This window comes from Loxodonta africana, chromosome 13 (genome assembly GCF_030014295.1).
Source record: "Loxodonta africana isolate mLoxAfr1 chromosome 13, mLoxAfr1.hap2, whole genome shotgun sequence".
Taxonomy (NCBI): Eukaryota; Metazoa; Chordata; class Mammalia; order Proboscidea; family Elephantidae; genus Loxodonta; species Loxodonta africana.
Genome location: NC_087354.1, coordinates 69,132,485 through 69,155,203, shown reverse-complemented (window position 1 = coordinate 69,155,203; position 22,719 = coordinate 69,132,485). Strand labels below are relative to the sequence as shown.

The following is a 22,719-nucleotide window of genomic DNA, read 5'->3' as shown; positions in this document are numbered from 1 at the left end:
GAGAAGGACATCATGCTTGGTAAAGTTGAGGGTCAGCAAAAAAGAAGACCCTCAATGAGATGGACTGACACAGTGGCTGCAACAATGGGCAAGAACATAGCAAGGACCCTGAGGATGGCACCGGACCAGGCAGTGTTTCGTACCATCGTACATAGGGCTGCCATGAGTTGGAATCGACTCGATAGCACCTAACAATGACAACATCCATTGCTGGTAGGAATGCAAAATGGTACAGTGATTGTGGAAAACTGTGTTGGGGTCCCTCAAAAAGCTAAAATAGAACACCATATGACCCAGCAAATATACTCCTGGGTATATACTTAAAGACTTGAAAGCAGAGACTCAAAAAGAGACTTATACATCAGTGTTCACTGTAGCAGTATTCATAACACCCAAAAGGTGGAAACAATCTAAATGCCTATCAACAGATTAATGGATATACAAAATGTGGTATACACATATAATGGAATACTACTCAGGCAGTAGGAGAAATGAAGTCTTGATACATGTCACAGTATGGATGGAGCTTGAAAACATTATGCTGAGCAAATAAGCCAATCAAAAAAGGACAAATATTATACGACCTCACTTACATAAAAAGACAAGTATACAGAGACCAAAGTTTATTTGGGGTTACCAGGTGCGGGGAGGGGGAATTAACGGTGACAGAAAAATCACATTGATTAAGGGTACGGTTACACAGCCAATTATTGTAATTGTCAATAAGCTATACACCTGTAAAAAGTTGAATTCACAAAAGTTGTGTGACAGGTATATTTACAACAATGACAAAAAAAAAAAAAAAAAAAAAGAGTAGCTGCTGAAGCTGCATATGTATAACCAAACACTTCCTGGGATTTGGTTCCTTGGTTTGGAGGTTTAGGGTCACAGTTTCATGGCACATCCCAGTTAACTGGCCTAAATAATGTCTGCAGTGCTTCAGTTCTACCGCCCAGTTCATTGCATAGCTCATGAGGTTTTAAAAGGTTTCAAGTGGCTATCCAAGGCACAATTGGTCTCTATTCACCTGGAGCAACAGAGGAAGAAGCAGAGTCAGGAACAGGAGGATGTGAAATGTGTGGCTCATTACCTCCATGAACCACTGCCTCCTTTGCCATGAGACCAGAAGAACTGGATGGTACCCAGCTACCATTACTGAACATTTTGATCAGATTCCATATAAGAATCCTGATTAAAAGGGTGAAAACACGGAAGAGAATTTCAAATTCTCATGGACTCTAGACTTTCTGGAGTCATGGAGGCTGGATGAACCCCTGAAACTACTGCCCTGAGATAATCTTTAAAGAAATCTTCAACTAAAAATATCCCCTGAAGTCATGTTAAAACCGAACACAGTTTAGCTTAAGTAGCAAAAAAGGCCTGCCTTGAGCATTATACTCTTTTAAGAATTATCTATCTGGGATCGAATTGAAAACAGCAACTCAAAAGACTAGACAGGAACCTTAGAGGGCAGTGAGTTTATGTTAATGAGGGAGGAACAACTCAGAAAAGGAGAGCGAGAATGGCTGAACAACTCAAAGAATGTAATCAATGTCATTAAACTGATGTAGAAACTGCTTAAAAAAAATAATACTGTGAATGTTAGTAACGCAACTTCAATATGAAAAAAAAAGTGAAGGAAAAATACTTTTTCAGACAAACAAAAATTGAAGGAATGTGTTGCCACTAGATCTGCCTTCAGAGCCCAGATGGTGCAGCAGTTAAGGGCTCAGTTGCTAAACAAAAGGTCTGCGGTTCGGATCTACCAGCCGCTCCTTGGAAACCCTATGGGGCAGCTCTACTCTGTCCTGCAGTGTCACTACGAGTTGGAATTGACTCAACTCCAACGGGTTTTTTAGACCTGCCCTGGAAGAAATGTTTTCAAAAGTTCTTCAGACAGAAGGAAAATGATATGGGTCAGAAACTCAAACCTACATGAAGAAAGGAAGAGTACTCAAGAAAGAATAGATGAAGATAAAATAAAATCTTTTATTTCTCTTATTCTTAACAGATCTAACAGATGACAGATTGTTTAAAAATAATAATAGCAACAATACCCTGGATGAGTACACATAAGTGAAAAATATGACAGCAATGTTGTAAGAGTCAGGAGGGAGGAACAGGGAAAAGTTATAAGGTGCCTGTATCAATCATGAAGTAGTATAATGTTATTTGAAAGTGGACTTAGATTAGTTGTAAATGTATACTGCAAACTCTAGAGCAACCACTAAAAAAAATTTTTTTAAAGAATTATAATTGATATGATGAGAAAAAAGAAAATGAAATCATACAAATTGGGAAGGAAGAAACAAAACTGTCATTGTTCACAGATGATATGATTGTCTATGTAGAAAATTCCAAAGAATCTACAAGCGACTATGGCAAGGTAGCAGGATATGAGACCAACTAACTGCTTTCTCATAAACTACCAATTAACAACTGGAATTTGAAATTAAAAACACAACATCATTTACATTATCACCAAAAAAAAAAAAAGGAAATGAAATATTTTAGTATAAATCTAACAAAATATGTACAAGATCTTTAAGTGAAAAACTGTAGAACACTGATTAAAAAACCAAAATACTGAAATCAATGGAGATACAATATGTTGATGGATAGGAAGAACTAATATTATCAAAATATCAATTCTTTTCAACTTGACCTATAGATTCGATGCAATCCCAATTAAAGCTAGCAAGTTACTTTGTAGATACTGACCAACTGATTTTAAAGTGTACAATGAAAAGCAAAAGACCCAGAATAGCCAACACAATGGCTGCTAACCAAAGGGTCGGCTGCTAATCAAAGGGTCGGCAGTTTGAATCCACCAGGCGCTCCTTGGAAACTCTGTGGGGCAGTTCTACTCTGTCCTATAGGGTCACTATGAGTCGGAATCGACTCGACGGCACTGGGTATGGGTTGGTTTGGGAACATGTGCCTTCTGCGTTTGTTTGCCAGCCACACCTTCCCCTGTGAGGCACCTTCCTAAGCGCATTGTTATTTTTCACGGCAACGTGTGGAAGGGGATTGGCATGGCAGTGCTTGTAAGGGTGCCTTGCGGGACGAGGGTGCAGGTGGCAAAAAAATAAAGAAGGGGAGCATTATCTGTGTAAAAACACATTATATGTAGTAAAGTGTTTCCCCTTGAACACAAAATTGTCATGACAAGAAAACTGATTCTGTACATTGCTTATGTTATAGAAATCACAGTATAAAAGGCAGACTTAGCTTTTATCATCTACCAACTGTAAACCTTCCACAGCATTTGCATCTTAAAGCTAAAGCATTATAAGGAATTATCCTAAGGAGCAATAGCCTGATCAATGATCAGATACGTAACATCAGTTATCTAATAGAGGGAGACTGGTAATCTAAATATATTTACACAGAACAGAATGGAAAGTTTTATTATTACTAAAAACACACCCCATACTTTACGACTTTGGTAAATATTTAACGTCTTTTCAAAGCCAAGTAAACCTGACGTACACACACACACACACACACACCCCACTGCTGACTGAATATTAGTCACATTACTTAGTCAACAGTTATCATTCAAAACAGACCAGCAAAGAATGAAACCAACACAGAGAAGAAATACAATATAGTCTGTGTACTTAAGAACAAATGAATTACATAAGCACAGAATATGGGTATTTGACAAGCACTCTCATTTGAAAAAGGCTTGGGGTTTAGGTGACTACCAGCTAACTGTGAATCAGTTTGAGGAGGCAGTGAGAGCCTCATCTATGGTTCTGTATTAACAGAAGGGCCCTGATCAAAGCCAAGCCATCATTACCACATACACTGTAGTTGTTCTTTTTAGTTGCTGTAGAGTCGATTCTGACTCATAGTGACCCTATAGGACAGAGTAGAACTGCCCCGTAGGGTTTCCAAGGAGCAGCTGGTGGATTTGAACTGCTGACCTTTTGGTCAGCAGCCATGCTCTTAACCTCTATGCCTCATATACACTGAACCACTGTGACTTCTAACTCCCAGCTTCCACCCTTAACTACTTCAAATTTAGTCTATTCAAGAGCACGGTGATCTTTTAGAAATTTGGACACCAGTCCTCTTCTTAACATACTGTAACAGCTTCTTGTTGCATGCAGTATATTTTACACGATCTTCACCATGACATACAATGTCCCTGCTGACCTTTGAATTCTTATCACAACTCTGTGATGTTTGTTTACTGTACTTCAACTTCACTCCTATTCCAGTTTCTAGTAGGTACAAGATCTCAGGGCCTTTCCATACACTATTCACTATAGCTGGAATACTCCCTGCTCTTTTTCTGTAGAACCTCATCCTTAAGGTCTTAACTTAAATGTTTCAGGTTAGTTTTGCAATTCCCATTCCCCATCTACATTAGGTTTTTCTTTCTATTCTTTCTAATGGTGCCTGTTCTTTTTCCTTCATAGCACTACCTGAAATAAGTAACTAAATATTCAAGTCTTTATTTAATTCCTAACTCTACTAAACTCTACTAACCAAACTGTAAATTCTGCGAGGTCTATGCCTATTTTGTGCACCACAATATACCTATATACTGGCATATACTAGATGCTCAATACCAATTTGCCAAAATAACATATTAGGAGCTTACTACTTTAAAAGCCAGGTAGCTCCCTGTCACTGAAAGTATATAAATAGAGACAAAATTTGTGGGGATGTTGTACAAGTGGTTCTGTATTGCATGGGAGGCAATGTAGCCATCCCTGAGGTCATGTGTCTACGCTGATGACTATACCTCCAAATCACTCCCGTTACCTTTGCTGGCAACTTTCACCTTGTTCCCCATAATACATCACCTAATCCAACTTCATCCCTCCTTCGCAGGTTATCTCACAAACGGACTATTGTAACGACCTCCTAATTTATTTCTCAGTCTCTGCAGTCTTCCTCCCTCTAATCCATCCTGTACGGTACTGCAAGATTAATGTTTCTAAAACCCTGCTTTCAAATGTTTCCTTGCTGAGAAATATTCAATGGATCCACTCATATAATAAATGCAGTCTTGGCCTCAACTTACTTATCAGGCTTTACTTTCCTTTATTGTCCTACATGAACATAAAAAGGCAAACTAACTCATTATAAAACCAAAAACAATCCTCTGCCGTTGAGTCAATTCCGACTCATGCCCACCATATAGGACAGAGCAGAACTGCTCCAAAGGGTTTTCAAGGCTGTAAATCTTTATAGAAACAGACTGCCACATCTTTCTCCTGCAGGGCCACTAGTGGTTTCAAACCACTGACCTTACAGTTAGCAGCCAAGCGCTTTAAACACTGCGCCATCGGGGCTCCCTATAAATCTCTAAGAAGTAGACTGCCACATCTTTCTGCCACAGAGCTGCTGGTGCTTCCGAACTGCTGGCCTTTCAGTTAGCAGTCAACTGCTTTCACCACTGCACTACCAGGGCTCCTTTGCCATTAACTAGTCCAGGATAAATTAATCCCTCCAGATCTTCATTCCCAATGGCAAGAGAACGTTGGATTAAATGAATTCTAAGCTCTTTCCTGCAATTCTTTATTTCTTTAAGTTTTTAGTTAAAATGAGTAATGTAAAAGAGACTAACTTATATGTGTGGATTACAAAAATCATTGTGTTAGTTTTTAAGCTTGACCAAGAATTACTTGAGGGCAGGGACACGTTTTATACTTCTTATTCTGCTCATGGTATTTAATACACTGCCTTATAGACAATAGACCAATATGTAAAACTCTGCTTCAATAAAACAAAAACATAAAACAATTCAAAGCAACATACTTACTCTCCCATAGGCCATGGTGGACAGCAACATAAAGGAGGGAAATGCTTCTGTTGATCTTTGGCTTCAAGGATTAATACCAGATTTGGATACCGGGTAGTCAGATAATTGGTAAGGAATCCCATGAAGTTGTAAATGACATAAGCTTCATAGCATTCTCTGCAAGTATCCACATATATTGCAATGCTGGGATATTTCAAAGCTATCCACTACAAAAAAGCACAGATGTTAAAAACAGTTGCTGGTAAGATAAAGTAATCATCCCAATTCATGATATTCACAATGAGTTAATTTTTAAATTTGAGATGTGAGATGTTTTGTCACATACTTATTTCACACTCTCTAAATTTTACACTTATAAGGGCTACCAGACATCTGTGAAATGAATTTTTAAGAGCAAGAAACATCCTGGATATTGGTAAACAAAAGGATAAGTAGAATAAATAATGAATATGAAGAAGAGCTAAATTAAGTACCTGAGTTCTTAAATCTGAAATTTATCTTGACACAGTCACAGAAAAATGGTAACAAAGACCTTTCCTTCACAGTTAATTAGAGCAATTGTCTGTAACCACTGTGTATGAGAGAACTCAATGGGGAATGTTTGTCGTCGTTGTTGTTCAAATATAACCAAACCCACTGCCATCAAGTTGATTCCGACTCCTAGCAACTCCGTAAGGACAGAGCAGAACTTCCCCATAGGGTTTCCAAGGCTGTAAATCCTTACAAAAGCAGATTACCACATCTTTCTCCTGTAGAGCGGCTGGTGGGTTCAAAACGCTGGCCTTTTGGTTAGCAGCCGAGTGCTTTAACCATTGCACCACCAAGGCTCCTTTTTCAAATACAAGATTTAACAAATAAAAACGTGAATGTAAGTTAAAATACTACATTCTTTAAAGGACTAAGAGCTACTGAGGAATCCCTGCTGGCACAGTGGTTAAGTGCTATGACTGCTAACCAGAAGGTCAGCGGTTCGAATCCACCAGGCACTCCTCAGCAGTTCTACTCTGTCCCATAGGGTCACTATGAGTTGGAATTGACTTGATGGCAACGGGTTAAAGAGCTACTGAAAATTTAAAAGATTAAGCAAACAAAACAGCTACATTAAAAAAAAAATCTACATTTTCCACTCCTATGGTTATACTTTTTCCCCTCTATTAACATTAAAAACAATTACCTCTTACTTTTCCTATTAATCTGACCCCTTATTACCAAATAACATACTTTCATTACCTTAAACATTCTATAAGTATAGTTAGTATCATCATACAAGTTCTCAGTTAATGAGATAAAATGAAGCATACTTACACTATCTAAACTGTATATGGGTACCATCCAAAGAATCCTATATGGAAAGCAAAACAAAGAAACATTTTATACCACATTTATGAAAAAAAAAAAAGCCAATACAACGTTAGTGGAATCAAAATATCGTGGATTTACCTTATTATTGGTTTTTGTAGTTCAGGTTGTGTGTAATGCACTAAGTGTTGCAAAATCACCCAGAGAGATATAGGTATAGTCAGTAGCAAAAAGATTCCAGCAATAAACCAAGCCTTAGTGTGTATTCCAACCTTAAGAAGCAAAGGAGCATATTAGTATAAATTCCATTATTAAAACCAAAGAGCTAAATATATTTCTTAAACTTTCATTACTAAGGAGGTTGAATATTTTCCATACGACTAAACAAACAAAAAAAACAACAACAAAAAAAAACCCCAAAACGATTTGCTGTCAAGTCGATTCAGACTCATAGCAACCCTATAGGATAGAGTAGAACTGTCCCATAGCATTTCCAAGGAAGGGCTGGCTGGTAGATTCGAACTGCCGACCTTTCTGTTAGCAGCTGAACTCTTAACCACTATGCCACCTTATTTCTTCTCCAACAGACAGTCTGTTTGCGCTTTTTTGGAGGGAGGTGACACATTTTTCCTCATGGGGCCTTCTGTAAGAACTCTTTATACATTAAGAGCATTAAGACCACATCGTACCCGGCCCCAGTTTGTCATCTGCCTTTTATAAATTTGATTATAATGTTTAAGGATGCACAGAAGTTCTAAACTTTTAAGTCAAATTTAAAATTCTTTTTCTGATTACTTGGTTTTTATGCCTGGCAAGTAAAAAATCTACTATATTTTCTTCAAATTTTACTGTTAAATTTAGAATATAAAAAACCCATGGTGAAAACTAGTGTCCTTTTTTATTTTCAGAAGGATTCAATAGAGGGGTTGGCACACTTTTTTTAATTAAAGGGTCAGACGGTAAATATGCTTACTTGTCAGGCCATATGACATCCTTATAATCTGTGGCAATTAGTTAACTCTGCCCTTATAGGATGAAAACAGCTGTAGACAATAAATGAATGAGCACGACTGTATCCAATAAAACTTATTTACAAAAACTGTAGGCCGTAAGTTTGCTGACCCTCCAATACACTGTCATTGTAGTGTGCCACCAAGCCGTCAAGTCAATGCCAACCCACAGCAAGGATAAAGGCTGAGTAGAACTGCCCCATAGGGTTTCTTAGGCTGTAATTCTTACAGGAGCAGATGGCCAGTTCTTTTCTCTCACAGGTTTGAACTGCTGACTTTTCAGGTTAGCAGCCAAATGCTTAACCACTGCATCACCGGGGCTCCTTTCCAATACACTGATGGTTTTCAAATGAGGGCTCTTCAGCAATGCCTTGGTGGCTACCTTGGGCATAACGATGCGCCATGACTTCCACTCTTGCTTTAACCAGAATGTATAAAAAAACTGTTTTGGACCAAGTGGGAATACCCCTGGTTCTGGCAGAATGGGCTGAAAGAACATGAAAACTCTTCTGTAAACACCTAAGAATGCATGATAAAACATTATTTTAAAAGCATAGTTAAACTCCCAAGAAAAATAAAGGAGTAGGTGGGAGTGGTTAAACTCTAGGTCCCAGAAGATACTAAAAGCCACAGAACGTGTGCAAGTGCGATGGCTGCCTGGGAAATTAAGTCACTATAATTTAAAAAAAAAAAACAAAACTAAACCTGTTGCCAACGAGTCGATTCCGACTCATAGCGACCCTACAGGACAGAGTAGAGCTGCCCTCACAGGGTTTCCAAGGAGCGCCTGGTGGATTTGAACTCCCAGCCTTTTGGTTGGCAGCCATAGCTCTTAACCACTGTACCACGAGGGTTTCCACTGTAATCTAGGGACATAGGTTTTAAAGAATGGAAGGCTTTGGACTGAGGTGATTCAAAATTCGGAAATGAAACCTGTAAAACACAATCAATCTCTTGATAGTATATCTGCAATTCAAGAAATTAACATAATAATCAGCTTCTGGTCAGTGATAACCTGGAGTCTCCTTGCAGATGTAAACTGCTCCCACAACCAGAACCAATGAAGGGAGTCTCACGGAAGAACAAGGCCCTGTTAAAGCAGACACAGTGCAAACTTATAAAATACAGGAAGAAGCAATCTACTCCCAGCAAAGTCATCAGATGAACAGGAGGATTAGGGTCCCAAGAATTTGGTATGATAACTGAATGACAATTTCAAAGAGAATATGCATACACATTCAAAAGGATTTAAACAAGAAATCTAAACCCTAAAACAAGACCACCACAATATTAAGACTTAACACTATTTGGAATTTAAACCTGAGGGGACAGGTTAAGTACAGATACAGTTGACAAGAATTTAAACGGACTGTAGATCAGAGGAAATTATCCAGAATGTAATAATGATAGTAATGTATTCGATCAAAGAGAGGTTGTAACACATAAAGGATAAAATAAGGTCTAAAACCAAACTAAACACTTGCTGTCAAGTTGATCCGGACTCATAGTGACCCTATGCGACAGAGCTGAACTGCCGCATAGGGTTTTCAGGGAGTGGCTGGTAGACTCGAATTGCTGATCATTTTTGTTAGCAGCCTGAGCTCTTAACTACTGCAGGGCCAGGGCTCCAAAATAAGGTCTAATCTATGTCTAATAGGAGTTCCTGAATGAGAATCAAGAGAATGAGAGACAGCCAGTATCTAAAGAAATAATGGCAACGGACTCCCCAGAATTGACAACCAGATTTTTCTCCCACTTAATGTATCATGGACTTTTGGGTTTTTTTTGGGTTGTTTTATTAGTCGTACCACCATTTTAAAATGTCTGCATAATCTTGTTGAACAGACATACATAATATATTTAAACCAATCCCTTTCAATCAGTATTTAGGTCGTTCACAATCTTTCACTATGAAAACAGTTCTGCTGGGAACATATTAATAAATAAATCCAAGCATGCATTAAAAAATAAAAAAAGAACATTTATTGAGTGCTGGCACTTTGCCTCAAACTTTAAGTTCTTTACATGCATTATCCGTTGTAACCCTCCCATTTGGTAAGTACTGCCACAAGTGCCGTCCAAACAAATTTTAGTAATATATGGTATCCCTCTAATATACAATATCGACTCAGGATGTGATCAACACTTTGTCCTTTAAAAACTCAATTTCCAAAAATATATTTTGAGCCATCTCATCCTAAAATAATAGTTTGTATGGGAAAACCACTAATTTTATTTAAACCTCTGTTCCATTTGAGGGATCTGAGGTATGAATTTTATGCTAATTTGTAATTCTGCATTAAAGAGTATGAATCCTCTTTTTTTTCCTCCAATGTATCTTACGGATTGAATTGTGTCCTCCAAAATATGTGCTGAATTCCCAGCTCTTGTACCTACGGATGTGAATCTGTTTGGAAAGAGGGTTTCTTCCTGTTATGCTAATGAGATCATACTAGTGTAGAGTGATTCATAAAGGTAATCACTTCTGATTTATAAAAGGACCAGAAAAGACAGAGACACACAGAGGAGGGAGACAGATGCCGTGCGAAGATCATCTATGAGCCAAAGAACACTACGGAACCAAGGAATGCCCAGGTCTACTGAAGGAATCAACACCGTGGAGACCCTGTCTTGGGCTTTTAGCCTCCAGAACTGTGAGAAAACAAATTTCTGTTCTTAAAAGCCACTCACCTGCAGTATTTAAGTTACAGCAGCACTAGTAGCTAAGACAATGCAAGTGCTAACTTCTTAAAGGAAAAAAGAAGGCATTTATTTTTAGAACTTGCAGGGCTTAGCAATCAAAAATTAAAATAGATTGGTGAGCTGCATCTGCGGTCTTAAATGCTTTCGAATGGCCATCTAGCATGCACCAATTGGTCCTAACCCACCTGGACAAAGGAGAATGAAGAACACCAAAGACAAGGAACATATTAGCCCAAAAAACAGAAAGGGCCACATAAACCAGAGATTCCATCAGCCTGAGATCAGAAGAACTAGATGGTGCCCGGCCACCGCCAATGACTGCCCTGACAGGTAACAAAACAGAGAGTCCCTAATGGAGCAGGAGGAAAGTGTGGTGCAGAAATCAAATTCACGTAAAAAGGACAGACTTAATGGGCTGACGGAGACTAGAGGAACCCCCAAACACATGGACCCCGATTCTCTGTTAACCTAGAACTAAAATCATTCCCAAAGCCAACTCTTCAGACAAAGATTAGACTGAACTGTAAAACATAAAATAATACTTGTGAAGAGTGTGTTTCTTAGTTCAAGTAGATACATGAGACTAAATGGGCAGCTCCCGTCCAGAAGCAGGATAAGATGGCAGAAAGGGATAGGAGCTGGTTGTACGGACATGGGAAACACAGGGTGGAAAGGGGGAGTGTGCTGTCATGTTATAGGGATTGCCAGCTAGGGTCACATAACAATATGTGTATAAATTTTTGTATGAGAAATTAACTTAAGCGGTAAACTTTCACAAAAAGCACAATTAAAAAAATTAATAAAATAGACTGAAGTCCAAACCTTCCAGTTTCATTGTCTAGAACAAGATTTTTTTTTCCCCTATCAGAGGCTAAGGATTAAGGAAGCATAGAAAACAACAGTATAGAAAGCAAATGTATTTTTACCACAATGTATGGAAAAATCAAAACCTGAAAAGTTGAAAAACAAAACCAGAAGTCTTGAACGCTAGGGAGCAAAGCGGATTAATCAAAGTAGTTAACTGAAAAGCCAATAGGTGGAAGTGAAGATTCTGAAAAGAATGTCTGAGCACTGATTTTCCAGGGCTTTTTACTTTGCTCAATTTCATTTAAAATGAAGTATTCATTTCAACAATGATTAAAAAATATATATTTAAGCATATTCTGGATCTGCTCTATTATATGGTGATCATTAAGAACAGTACTGCCAAGTAATTTCAATACCCACTTTTTTTTTTTGCCTTAGTGACAAAAAGTAGAATTTGGTGGTAGACTTAAAGATAGAAATGATGTGACTGTGACTCATGAAGGTCAACATTCTATAAGGAAGGACATTCTTTTTCAAGCCTAGAGAATTGAGTCATCACAGTATCCATGACATACTGCAGTTAAGTCCATTCCGACTCAGAGCATCACAATACAGTCACGCCAAATTCAAAAAGCCCTGCACCATAGATTTGTTGTTATTGTTAGGTGCTGTCGAATCGGTTCTGATAGCAACACTCTGTACAACAGAACAAAACACTGCCCGGTTATGCACCATCCTCACAGCTGTTGCTATGTTTGAGCCCACCGTTGAAGCCACTGTGACAATCTATCTTTTTGAGGGTCTTCTTCTTTTTTGCTGACCCTCTAATTTACCAAGCATGATGTCCTTCTCCAGGGAATGGTCCCTCCTGGTAACACATCCAAGTACTTGAGACGAAGTCTCACCATCCTCACATTTAAGGAGCATCCTGGCCGTACTTCTTCCAAGACAGATTTGTTCATTTTTCTGGCAGTCCATGGTATATTCAATATTCTTCAGCATAGCCATAATTCAAAGGCATCACTCCTTCTTTGGTCTTCCTTATTCATTGTACAGCTTTCACATGCATGTGGAGCAACTGAAAATACCATGGCTTAGATCAGGTACACCTTAGTCCTCAACCTGACATCTTTGCTTTTTAACATTTTAAAGAAGTTTTTGCAGACTTCCTCAATGTAATGCATTGTTTGATTACTTGGCTGCTGCCTTCATGGGTGCTGAACATGGAGCCAAGTAAAATGAAACCTCTGGCAACTTCAATCTTTTCTCCATTTAACATGATGTTGCTTACTGGTCCAGTTGTGAGGATTTTTGTTTTATGTTAACATATAATCCACACTGAAGGCTGTAGTCTTTGATCTTCATTAGTAAGTGCTTCAAGTCCTCTTTGCTTTCAGCAAGCAAGGCTGTGTCATCCGCATAATGCAGGTTGTTTAAGGGATCTTCCTCCAATCCTGATGCTGCGTTCTTCATACAGTCCAGCTTCTCTAATTATTTGTTCAGCATATAAATTGAGTAAGTATGGTGAAAGGATACAACCCTAATGCACACTTTTCTGATTTTAAACCACTCAGTATCCCCTTGTTGCATCTGAACCTCTTGGTCTATGTACAGGTTCCACATGAGCACACTCAAGTATTCTGGAATTCCCATTCTTCGCACTGTTATCCATAATTTGTTATGATCCACACAGTCGAATGCCTTTGTATAGCTAATAAAACACAGGTAAACATCTTTCTGGTATTCTTTGCTTTTAGCCATGATCATCTGACATCAGCAATGATAACCCTCATGCCACATTCTCTTCTGAACCTAGCTTGAATTTCTGGTAGTTCCCTGTTGATGTACTCCTGCAACCATATTTGAATTATCTGCAGCAAAGTTTTACTTGTGTGTGACATAACTGATACTGTTCAATAATTTCCACATTCTGTTGGATCACCTTTCTTTGGAATGGGCAAAAATATGGATCTCCTCCAGTCGGTCTGCCAGGTAGCTGTCTTCCAAATTTCTTGGCATAGGCTAGCGAGCGCTTCCAGTGCTGCATCCATTTGTCAAAACATCTCAATTGGTATTCTGTCAATTCGTGGAGACTTGTTTTTTGCCAATGCCTTCAGTGCAGCTTCGACTTCTTCCTTCATTCCCGTCAGTTTTGATCATATGCTACCTCCTGAAATGGTTAAATGTTGACCAATTCTTTTTGGTACTGTGATTGTATATTCCTTCCATCTTCTTTTGATGCTTCCTTTGTTGATCAATATTTTGCCCTCCTCATCTGTCAGTTTTTTGTACTGTGGTGGCTTGCGTGTTGCTGTGATGCTGGAAGCTATGCCACCGGTATTCCAAATACCAGCAGGATCACCATAGTGGACAGGTTTTAGTAGAGCTTCCAGACTAAGACAGACTAGAAAGAAGGACCTAGTAATCTACTTCTGAAAAGATTAGCCAATGAAAACCTTATGGATAGCAATGGAACACTGTCTGATATAGTGCTAGAAGATGAGCCCCTCAGGTTGAAACACACTCAAAATATGACTTGGGAAGTACTCTCTCCTCAAAGTAGAGTTAAAGTTAACAATGTGGATAGAGTAAAGGTGGCTTGACTCAAAATGAGAAGAAACAGCTACAAACATCCATTAATAATCAAAATATGGAATGTATGAAGTATGAATCTAGGAAAATTAAAGGTGATCAGAAATGAAACAGAATATACAAACATCAATATCCTAGTCATTAGTGAGCTGAAATAGACTGGCATTAGCCATTTTGAATAGGACAAACATATGGTCTACTATGCCAGGAATGACAAACTGAAGAGGACTGGTGTCGCATTCACTGTCAGAACATTTCAAGATCTATCCTGAAGTACAACGCCGTCAATGACAGAATAATAGCCATATGCCTACAAGAAAGACCAATTAATACAACTACTACTCAAACTTATGCATCAACCACTAATGCCAAAGATGAAGAAACTGAAGATTACCAATTTCTGCAGTCTGAAATTGATCAAACATGCATCAAGATTCATTGACAATTAACTGGTGATTGGAATTTGAAGGTTGGAAACAAAGAAGGATTGGTAGTTGGAAAATATGGCCTTGGTGACAGAAACAACGCCGGATCAAATTTTGCAAGAATAACAACTTATTCATTTCAAATACCTTTTTTCAGCAACATAAAGGGTGGCTATACATATGGACCTTGCTGGATGGAATACACAAGAATCAAATCAACTACATTTGTGGAAAGCGATGATGGAGAAGCTCAATATCATCAGTTAGAACAAAGCCATGGGCTGACTGTGGAACAGACTATGAGCTGCTCTATGGAAGTACGAGTTAAAGCTGAAGAAAATTAAAACACGTCCACAAGAGCCAAAACACAACCTTGAGTATACCCCACCTGAATTTAGAGGCCACCTCATGAATAGATTTGACACACTGAACAGTAACGACCGAAGAGAAGATGAGTTGCAGGATGACATCAAGGACATCATAAATGAAGAAGGCAAAAGGTCATTAAAAAGCCAAAAAAGAAACAAAAGGCCAAAATGGGTGCCAAAAGAAACGCTGAATCTTGCTCTTGAATGTAGAGCAGCTAAAGTGAATGGAAGAAATGATCACATAAAAGAACTGAACAGAAGATATCAAAGGGCAGCTCCAGAAGACAAAGTAAAGCATTACGATGAAATGTGCAAAAACCTAGAGTTAGAAAACCAAAAGGGAAGAACATGCTTCGCATTTCTCAAGCTGAAAGAGCTGAAGAAAAAATCTAAGCCTAGAGTTGCAACACTGAGGTATTCTATGGGCAAAATATTGTATGACGCAGGAAGCATACACTATAGGAGTTAGTAATCATTTTTACATTGCAAGTGGTAATATGGTCTCAGAAAAAAATAATCTGTCCACATTAATGCTAATTTGAATTATTGATTTTGTAGCTATTTATAATTTGTAGATTTCAGAGCTATATAAAAAGCTATATATAAGAAAATAAACCTACTTTATGTGTGTACATATTTAAGTAAGATTATAATAAACACTAGGAATCTCTAGAAATTAATGATATTTGTTTTAACTTAAATTTATTTCTAAACAATTTATTCAAATTTGAGATCTGCTGATATAAGGATACCCTTAGCATTACTCTTAAGCTTATCAGCCATAAGTTGGAAGAGGAGACAAGTAGATTTTTTCAAAGAAACCTTGAGGAAAGAAACAAAAATTAAAGGCAAGTGCCAGGAGTGAACTGATTCTCCCTCAGTCAAATGCTTTCACAGCAGAGAGTCAAGAGGAATAGGAGAGAGTACTTTCTGGGTGTAATCCTGCTGAGGGGTGGAGAAGAGAACTGTCAGAGAGTAGCTACTTGGGGTACAGGGATAAATGGGGCAGGATAAAATCACTACAGCGTGGTGACATCATGTTTGCATTTAACGTACTGGACTTCAATTATATACGTTCGGGCAAAGTAAGAGAGCAAAAGGAAGAATTTACGTAGTGCAGACGGTCAGTCTGACATTCCGATAAATGAGTATATGCCCTGCCAGGCATGGGGTGGGCTACAAGAATCTCCAGGGTCTCAGTTCCCACAGTGTGAGCATCCTAATTCTAGTGTTTTAAAAAATAAGCACTTCTCATACAAAACTGTCTCAGAACATAAGCCAACTACTTTATCTAGTGTTCATCTGTTGTTTTTGTGTCTCTGACTCATGGCAACTGTATAGGACAGAGTAGAACTGCCCCAAAGGGTTTCCTAGGCTCTAACCTTTACAAAAGCAGATCGCCAGGTCTTTTCTCCCACAGAGCTGCTGTTGGGTTTGAACAGCAGAACTTTGGGTCAGTAGTTAGGTGCTCAGCCATTTTGCCACCAGGGCTTCGTTAGTGCTCAATAAACCAAAACCAAACCTGCTGCCGTAGAGCCAATTCTGACTCATAGCGACCCTATAGGACAGAGAGCATATACCCATCTAAGATGCTACTGCACAAGAAACAGAATTTCTGCTCCAAAGCAACACTAATGATTATATTTTAAAAAACAATAATTAGGGCTTACTGAGCACCTGGAGCCCTGGTGGTGCAGTAGTTAGCAACTTGGCTGCTAACCAAAACATCAGCAGTTCAAATCCACCTGCTGCTCCTTGGAAATCCTAAGGGGCAGTTCCACTCTGTCCTATAGGGTCACTATGAGTTGGAATTGACTTGATGGCAATGGGTTTGGGTTTTTTTTGTTTTTATTGAGCACCTATTAAGTGCTGGTAACAGTGTTAAGCATATTAGATACTTAAACTCATCCAGTAAATAATGACTAAGAGAATAAGCATAGTAGTGTGCCTAGTACAATGTCACCTTAGCCACTTATCTCTCTGCTTCAGTTTTTGTTTCAATTTTTATTGTGCTTTAAGTGTAAGTTTACAAATCAAGTCAGTCTCACACACAAAAACTTATATACACCTTGCTACATACTCTCAATTGCTCTCCCCCTAATGAGACAGCATGCTCCCTCCCTCCACACTCTCTTTTCGTATCCATTTCGTCAGCTTCTAACCCCCTCCACCCTCTCATCTCCCCTCCTGGGAGGAGATGCCAATATAGTCTCAAGTGTCCACCTGATTCAAGATCTGCTTCAGTTTTAACATCTATAAAATAATTCCTTTACTTTAGGATTTTTAAAGGATTAAATAATATCGTATCTAAATCTTGGGGACATGCTCTAGTTAGTGCCTCTAGCCTTAAAAACAGTAAGAAAAAAAAAAACCAAACTCGCTGCCATTGAGTCGATTCCGACTCACAGCGGCTCTATAGGACAGAGTAGAACTGCCCCACAGAGTTTCCAAGGAGCACCTGGTGGATCTGAACTGCCGACCTGTTGGTTAGCAGCCGTTGCACTTAAACACTACGCCACCGTGGAAAAAAAACCCTCTCAATCTCACACTCCACTCCACTGTGCCATTCAGTCATTTCTCAAGTCCCCTTCAAAGCCAAAATTCTCAAAACAAAAACTTGTCATCACATCCTGACTCCACTCCTCCACCTGACATTCATTCTTCAAACAAATCCATTCTTGGTTTTGGCCCTTACAGGTTCACTAAAACCATTTCTAACTTATCATCACTGACCTTCATATCTTGTGAAAAACTAATGGACCTCTCAGCAGCATGGGGCACTGCTCACTGCTTTGTCCTTCTTGAAACACTCTCTTGTCGTGGCTTCCCTGACACCGTGTTCCTTACAGTCCTCTTCCCCAATGATGGCTACTTTATCTTTGCAAGCTTCTATTCCTCTATTTAATCTCTGAATATTGGTGCTAGGTCCTAGGCCTTTTCTTCTTCTTCCCCTTTATAATCTCATTCATCCCTACAGCTTTAAACACCATCTATGTTCTGACCACCCCCACATTCATATTTGCAGCTCGATGCTGAGCTCTAGACTTGCATATACAACTGCATATTTAACATGACCATTTGAATGACCCTCATATAACTCAAAGTAAAATGTCCAAAACAGAATTCAATTTCTCTCAAACCTGTCCCTATCCCTCAATTTTCTACCTTCATAACCAGCACCACCATTTACCCAGTTGTTTGAGTCAGAAACCCTGGAGTCATCCTTGATTTCTCTCTCTCTGCCCTTCCTCTCCAATCCAATCCACTGTCAAGCCCCAGATGTTTACTTCCCAGGATACTTACAATTCAGTTGCCTACCGCCACTTGGGCTATCCTCATGCAGGCCATCTTAGCAGCCCAGCATCCTCTATCCCTCAACTTTCTAACTTCCCCACACTTCCACTTAACTTTCTATAACTGGTACAGTGGTCTTTAGAAGTTGTGTAAAAACACTGCCCTTCCTCTGTTAATTTCTCTCAGTTTTTTTTTTTTTAGTTTTCTCCATAGCATTTTATGCAGTTTTGTTTTTGTTGGTTGTGTTTGTCTCCACCACCAAATTTCATGAAGGTAGCCGTGTTTATACCTCTAACAATATAGTACGAGGCCTGAATGATCACTGGGACTCGAACATTCATTAATTAATTCAATTAGACAATTGAGGAGCAGGAGAGGAAGAGAAAATATGTAAAATTTATGTTGTGTTACATGCTGGTGAGAGCTATCAAGAAAAAGTTTTAGGGACGGGACATGAAGTGTTGAGGAGGAGAAGCTTGCAATTTTAAATACGGAATAGGGTAGTCAGGTGACATCTGAGTAAAGGCCAAACCAAAAACCAAACCCAGTGCCATCGAGTCGACTGCGATTCATAGCGACCCTACAGGACAGAGTAGAACTGCCCCATATAGTTTCTAAGGAGCACCTGGCAGATCTGAATTGCCGACCCTTTGGTTAGCAGCCGTAGCACTTAACCACTACACCACCAGGGTTTCCGAGCAAAGACCAGAAGGAGGTAAAGGAATGAGATTATTATCTGGGGCAAGTACATTCTGTGAAGAGGAAACATTTAGTGCAAAGGTCCTGATGAGGGAGCATGCCTGGTTCATTTGAGCTAAGCCAGTGCAGTAAAAGCCCAGGAACGGAGGAAAGTCGGGGGCGGGGGGGGGGGTGGTGGTGTCAGATCATGTTGGGCCTCATCAGACATAGTCAGAAATACAGGCTTTTACTCTGGGACTAGGAATGGCTGGAGAGCTTTAAGAAAAGGACAGACAAAATGCGACATGTTTTAACTGGATCATTTTGGCTGCTGTGTTGAGAAAAGTCCAGGCAAGATACTTTGTTAGCAGTTGAGATGATCAAAGGTGGTCAGATTAATGGCTAGATTCTCGACATATTTTGAAAGCAGAATGAACCCAATTTGCTGACAACTTAAATGTGAGGTGTGAGAGAAGAAAAGCAGTAAACATGACTTCAAGGAATCAAAGGCTGCTTACTCCATCACACTGACCTCTCAGCTTAAAAGGTATAGCTCATGACATATGATGCCAAATAATACTACGATGTTCCTGGTACAAAGTATTGTTTTTTCCAGTATGATGGGGTACAGAAAAAGTAAAATCAGTATTTACCCTAGTCTTTCTATTATAAATGTTGAAGAAAGTGTTCCTTGGAATAGAATACTTAAGGGAAAAAAAAAAGACAGAACACCATATTACTAACTTTTCATGCTAAACAAATGCAGTTGGATTGCTGATTAAAGTTTTCATTAAAAGCTAGTGGCACTTAAACCAGAATTGAAACCAACAATTAAGAGAAATCTTGAAATAAGTATATATATATAATTAATTTTTAAAGTAGTTCCTATACCGCATTCCAAAGAAATACTTGAAAATGGGAAAACGTATTTTTATAAATATATTTACAGTTGAATTTTGGTAGACAAATAACGGGGAAAAACTAAATATCTAACAAATAAGAAATGTCTAATGTAGGATATTACATCATCATTAAAAATAACTGCAGGGACTAGGCCAGCATGAGAAAGGCAACACAAAGTAATTCAGTGTACAGAACACATATATGAAACATATTTTAACTAGGAAAAAACCATTTCCACAATATAAATGGACCTAAAAGTGTCATGGAGTTGTAAATATCTCTTGTATACAGGTATGGAGAAGCGAAAGTACCTTCTGATTTTCATTAACTCTGAATTTAAACTTTATTATACAATTTTTTAAAAAAAGTATACACCTTAGTATTTACCTTAGGGACTTCTAGGCTGCTTGGGGTACTTTCCTGATGTCATAATAAGAATATGACATCAAAAATTATACAAGGAACTTTTTGCAAAACCTTTGTTGATTAAGAGCTAATTGAGCTAATTTCAAAAGTAAAAACAAAGTTAACCTAGAATCCTTTAATTCAGTATGCTAGTTAAAAGCTAATGAAATTCAACACATGGTTTTCAAGGTGGTTTATCTGATCTAGTTGAGATGAACCCATTATCTGAAAAGATCAGATTTCACGAATAAAATTACCTTTCAGGAAACTTAAGAATACGCGAAAACACAGTGCTCTTTGTAAGCGACTACCTTAATATACCCTATTTTCTCAAACCAGCCCCACCTCCACCTGTAGCATACTTTTAAAATCGTGAACAAGAAACCGGACAGGTTTATGTCCTAAGACTGGCCTCTCACTGACATGAGATGTTGTTCAGGATACTAAGTCTGCGGAAGGAGAGGAACGGGAGAAGGAAATCTCTTTGCCAGCCTCAGATGCGCAGACTGGTGGAAGAAAGAGTAGAGGTCGGTGGTGCAGGATCCTCTTACCTCCAGTTTCTGTAATTCCCACACGCACAGGGGAACTGCAACCACTATGGACACCAGGTAGATGACCACCGCTAAAGGTCGAATCCACTGTCTCCAGTTCCTCCAGGTACAAGTGCAAGGCATGTTTTCGCGTAAATCAGCTCCGAGTAGTAAGGAAAAAGAGCTCGAAGGAGATTGTAATGGGGAGCCGGGAGCTAAGGAGAAAGAGCTGCTGGGCAACTTTACCAGCTGCTCAAGCCGCCTGCTCGGTGGGCGCTGAGCTTTCTGCTTCTGCAGCAGCTGCGGCCGCTTAGGGTGCTACAGGGTAGCTGTGCGAGCAGCATCTTTTCCTGCCCACTCCACATCGACCTGGTTCCTCCGTGGTGGGACTCCTGGGCGGAGGAGCTGCCCTCACCTGAGGATCGCCCTGAGCTCCGCCTGAACCATAACTTGGAGGAGTGAGGCGCCGACCGGGACCGGCCTCTAGTGACCCTCCACACAGTCCAGTTCTGCCCCACAGTTGCTCTTTTCTTTGGGGGTTGAGCTTCCTCCCTCCCGCGCTCGTAGGTATTTCTTCGCCCAATTACGCTGATAGGTAAGAGGCGAAGACTCAAACCCGGTGACTCCAGGATTTCCTCACTCGCTCTTACGGGACATCCCCCACCCCCGGAACCCAAGGCCAAACCAGGTTTTTTGCCCTCTTCCGCTTCCGCCCCTGCTGTCTGAGGGATGTGATTCGTTGCCAGCGTCAAGCAGGGCCCGCCCCATCCGGCTCACTTTTCATTTTCTGATTGGTCGTTGGCGGGGGCGGAGCTGTGAGGTTGCGCTTGAAGGGTAGAAAGAAAGAAAGAAAGGCAAAAAGTGGGTAGAGGTTGTAGGCGGTGCTGCTATGGTGTCTCGATGGCCTTTGAGGACGATTCTGGAAGCTGCAAGAATTGTGTAAGACTTGAGGAACACCTACTACGTTCTTCTGCTGACTTTATTTCAGTTTAAAGAAAGCCTGGTTAGGGGGCAGATACTTTAGAGTTGAACTGGAGGAGAGAATGCCGTGTTCTGCGCAAAAGATCTCCGATTCCCTTTGCGAATGGATATGGGAACCAGCTGGAATAAGAAAGCAGATAAGAATAGGGAACGCCGCCTAGATTTCTCTCAATTGCTAGAATCTAGGGGTAGGCTGCTTGGTCATTTTGAATCATAAAGCTGGAATTAATTTAGATTATTTTGGAAATAGCTGCAAATACCCAATGTCCTTTCGCATTTGGATCTCGTGTTTAAAACTCATACACATTTAAATTTCAAAAAATTAACATTTCAACGGATGAAAGGAATTTTATGTCTTAAAACCTTTAGCGAAACCTGTAGAGCAAACAGGTGGCAGATAGGATCTTTATGTGCGTAAAGCCTTGAGCTAAACCAATAGAGCAAACAATTGGTTATCTACTTCTCGGTTAGATATACAAATGGGTCTGTCATCTTCTAGGGGACAAACACTGTACTAAGTTCTTTACCTGCTTTACATTGCTTGATCTGCACAAACAATCCATTTTACAGAGAAAACAAATTTCAAGTTAAGTATTCTGCCCCAACTCACTGAGTAGTAAGTGGTAGGCTGGGGTTTTAAAGAGGTCTTTCTGACACCAAAGACCTTTTGGCCTATTAGACAGCAACTGCCACTGGAAATTTCTGCTAATGTCATCTGGTCAAGAAGACCTGCAACAGAAGAAAATGTTCTTTGATGGTTACGAAGGTGGGGATGGAAGGGAGGGAGGGGGCGTTCATTAACTTGGTAGTAGATAAGAATTAGGTGAAGGAAAGGACAACACACAGTATAGGGGAAGTCAGCACAACTGGACTAAACCAAAAGCTAAGAAGTTTCCTGAATACAACCAAACAGTTTGAGGGACAGAGTAGCAGGGGCAAGGG

At 39.5% G+C, this 22,719-nt stretch overlaps 1 protein-coding gene across 3 annotated transcripts in view; it reads right to left on the bottom strand.

Annotated features, from left to right (window-relative positions):
* The window catches only part of TMEM184C (transmembrane protein 184C), a 43,856-nt gene extending 22,414 nt beyond the window's left edge, over nucleotides 1-21,442 (bottom strand). Inside the window, exons 1-5 of one of the 3 annotated variants that reach the window (XM_064267554.1) lie at nucleotides 20,818-21,442; nucleotides 8,321-8,578; nucleotides 7,223-7,353; nucleotides 7,088-7,124; nucleotides 5,783-5,988 (exon numbers count right to left, since the gene is read on the bottom strand). In XM_064267554.1, the coding sequence (XP_064123624.1) occupies nucleotides 5,783-5,988; nucleotides 7,088-7,124; nucleotides 7,223-7,353; nucleotides 8,321-8,578; nucleotides 20,818-20,940 (755 nt within the window). In that variant the 5' untranslated portion in view covers nucleotides 20,941-21,442. The remainder of the gene's footprint in view (nucleotides 1-5,782; nucleotides 5,989-7,087; nucleotides 7,125-7,222; nucleotides 7,354-8,320; nucleotides 8,579-20,817) is intronic. The other 2 variants (XM_064267553.1, XM_003417523.4) reach the window with 2 other exon arrangements.
* Between the last annotated feature and the right edge of the window lie 1,277 nt (nucleotides 21,443-22,719).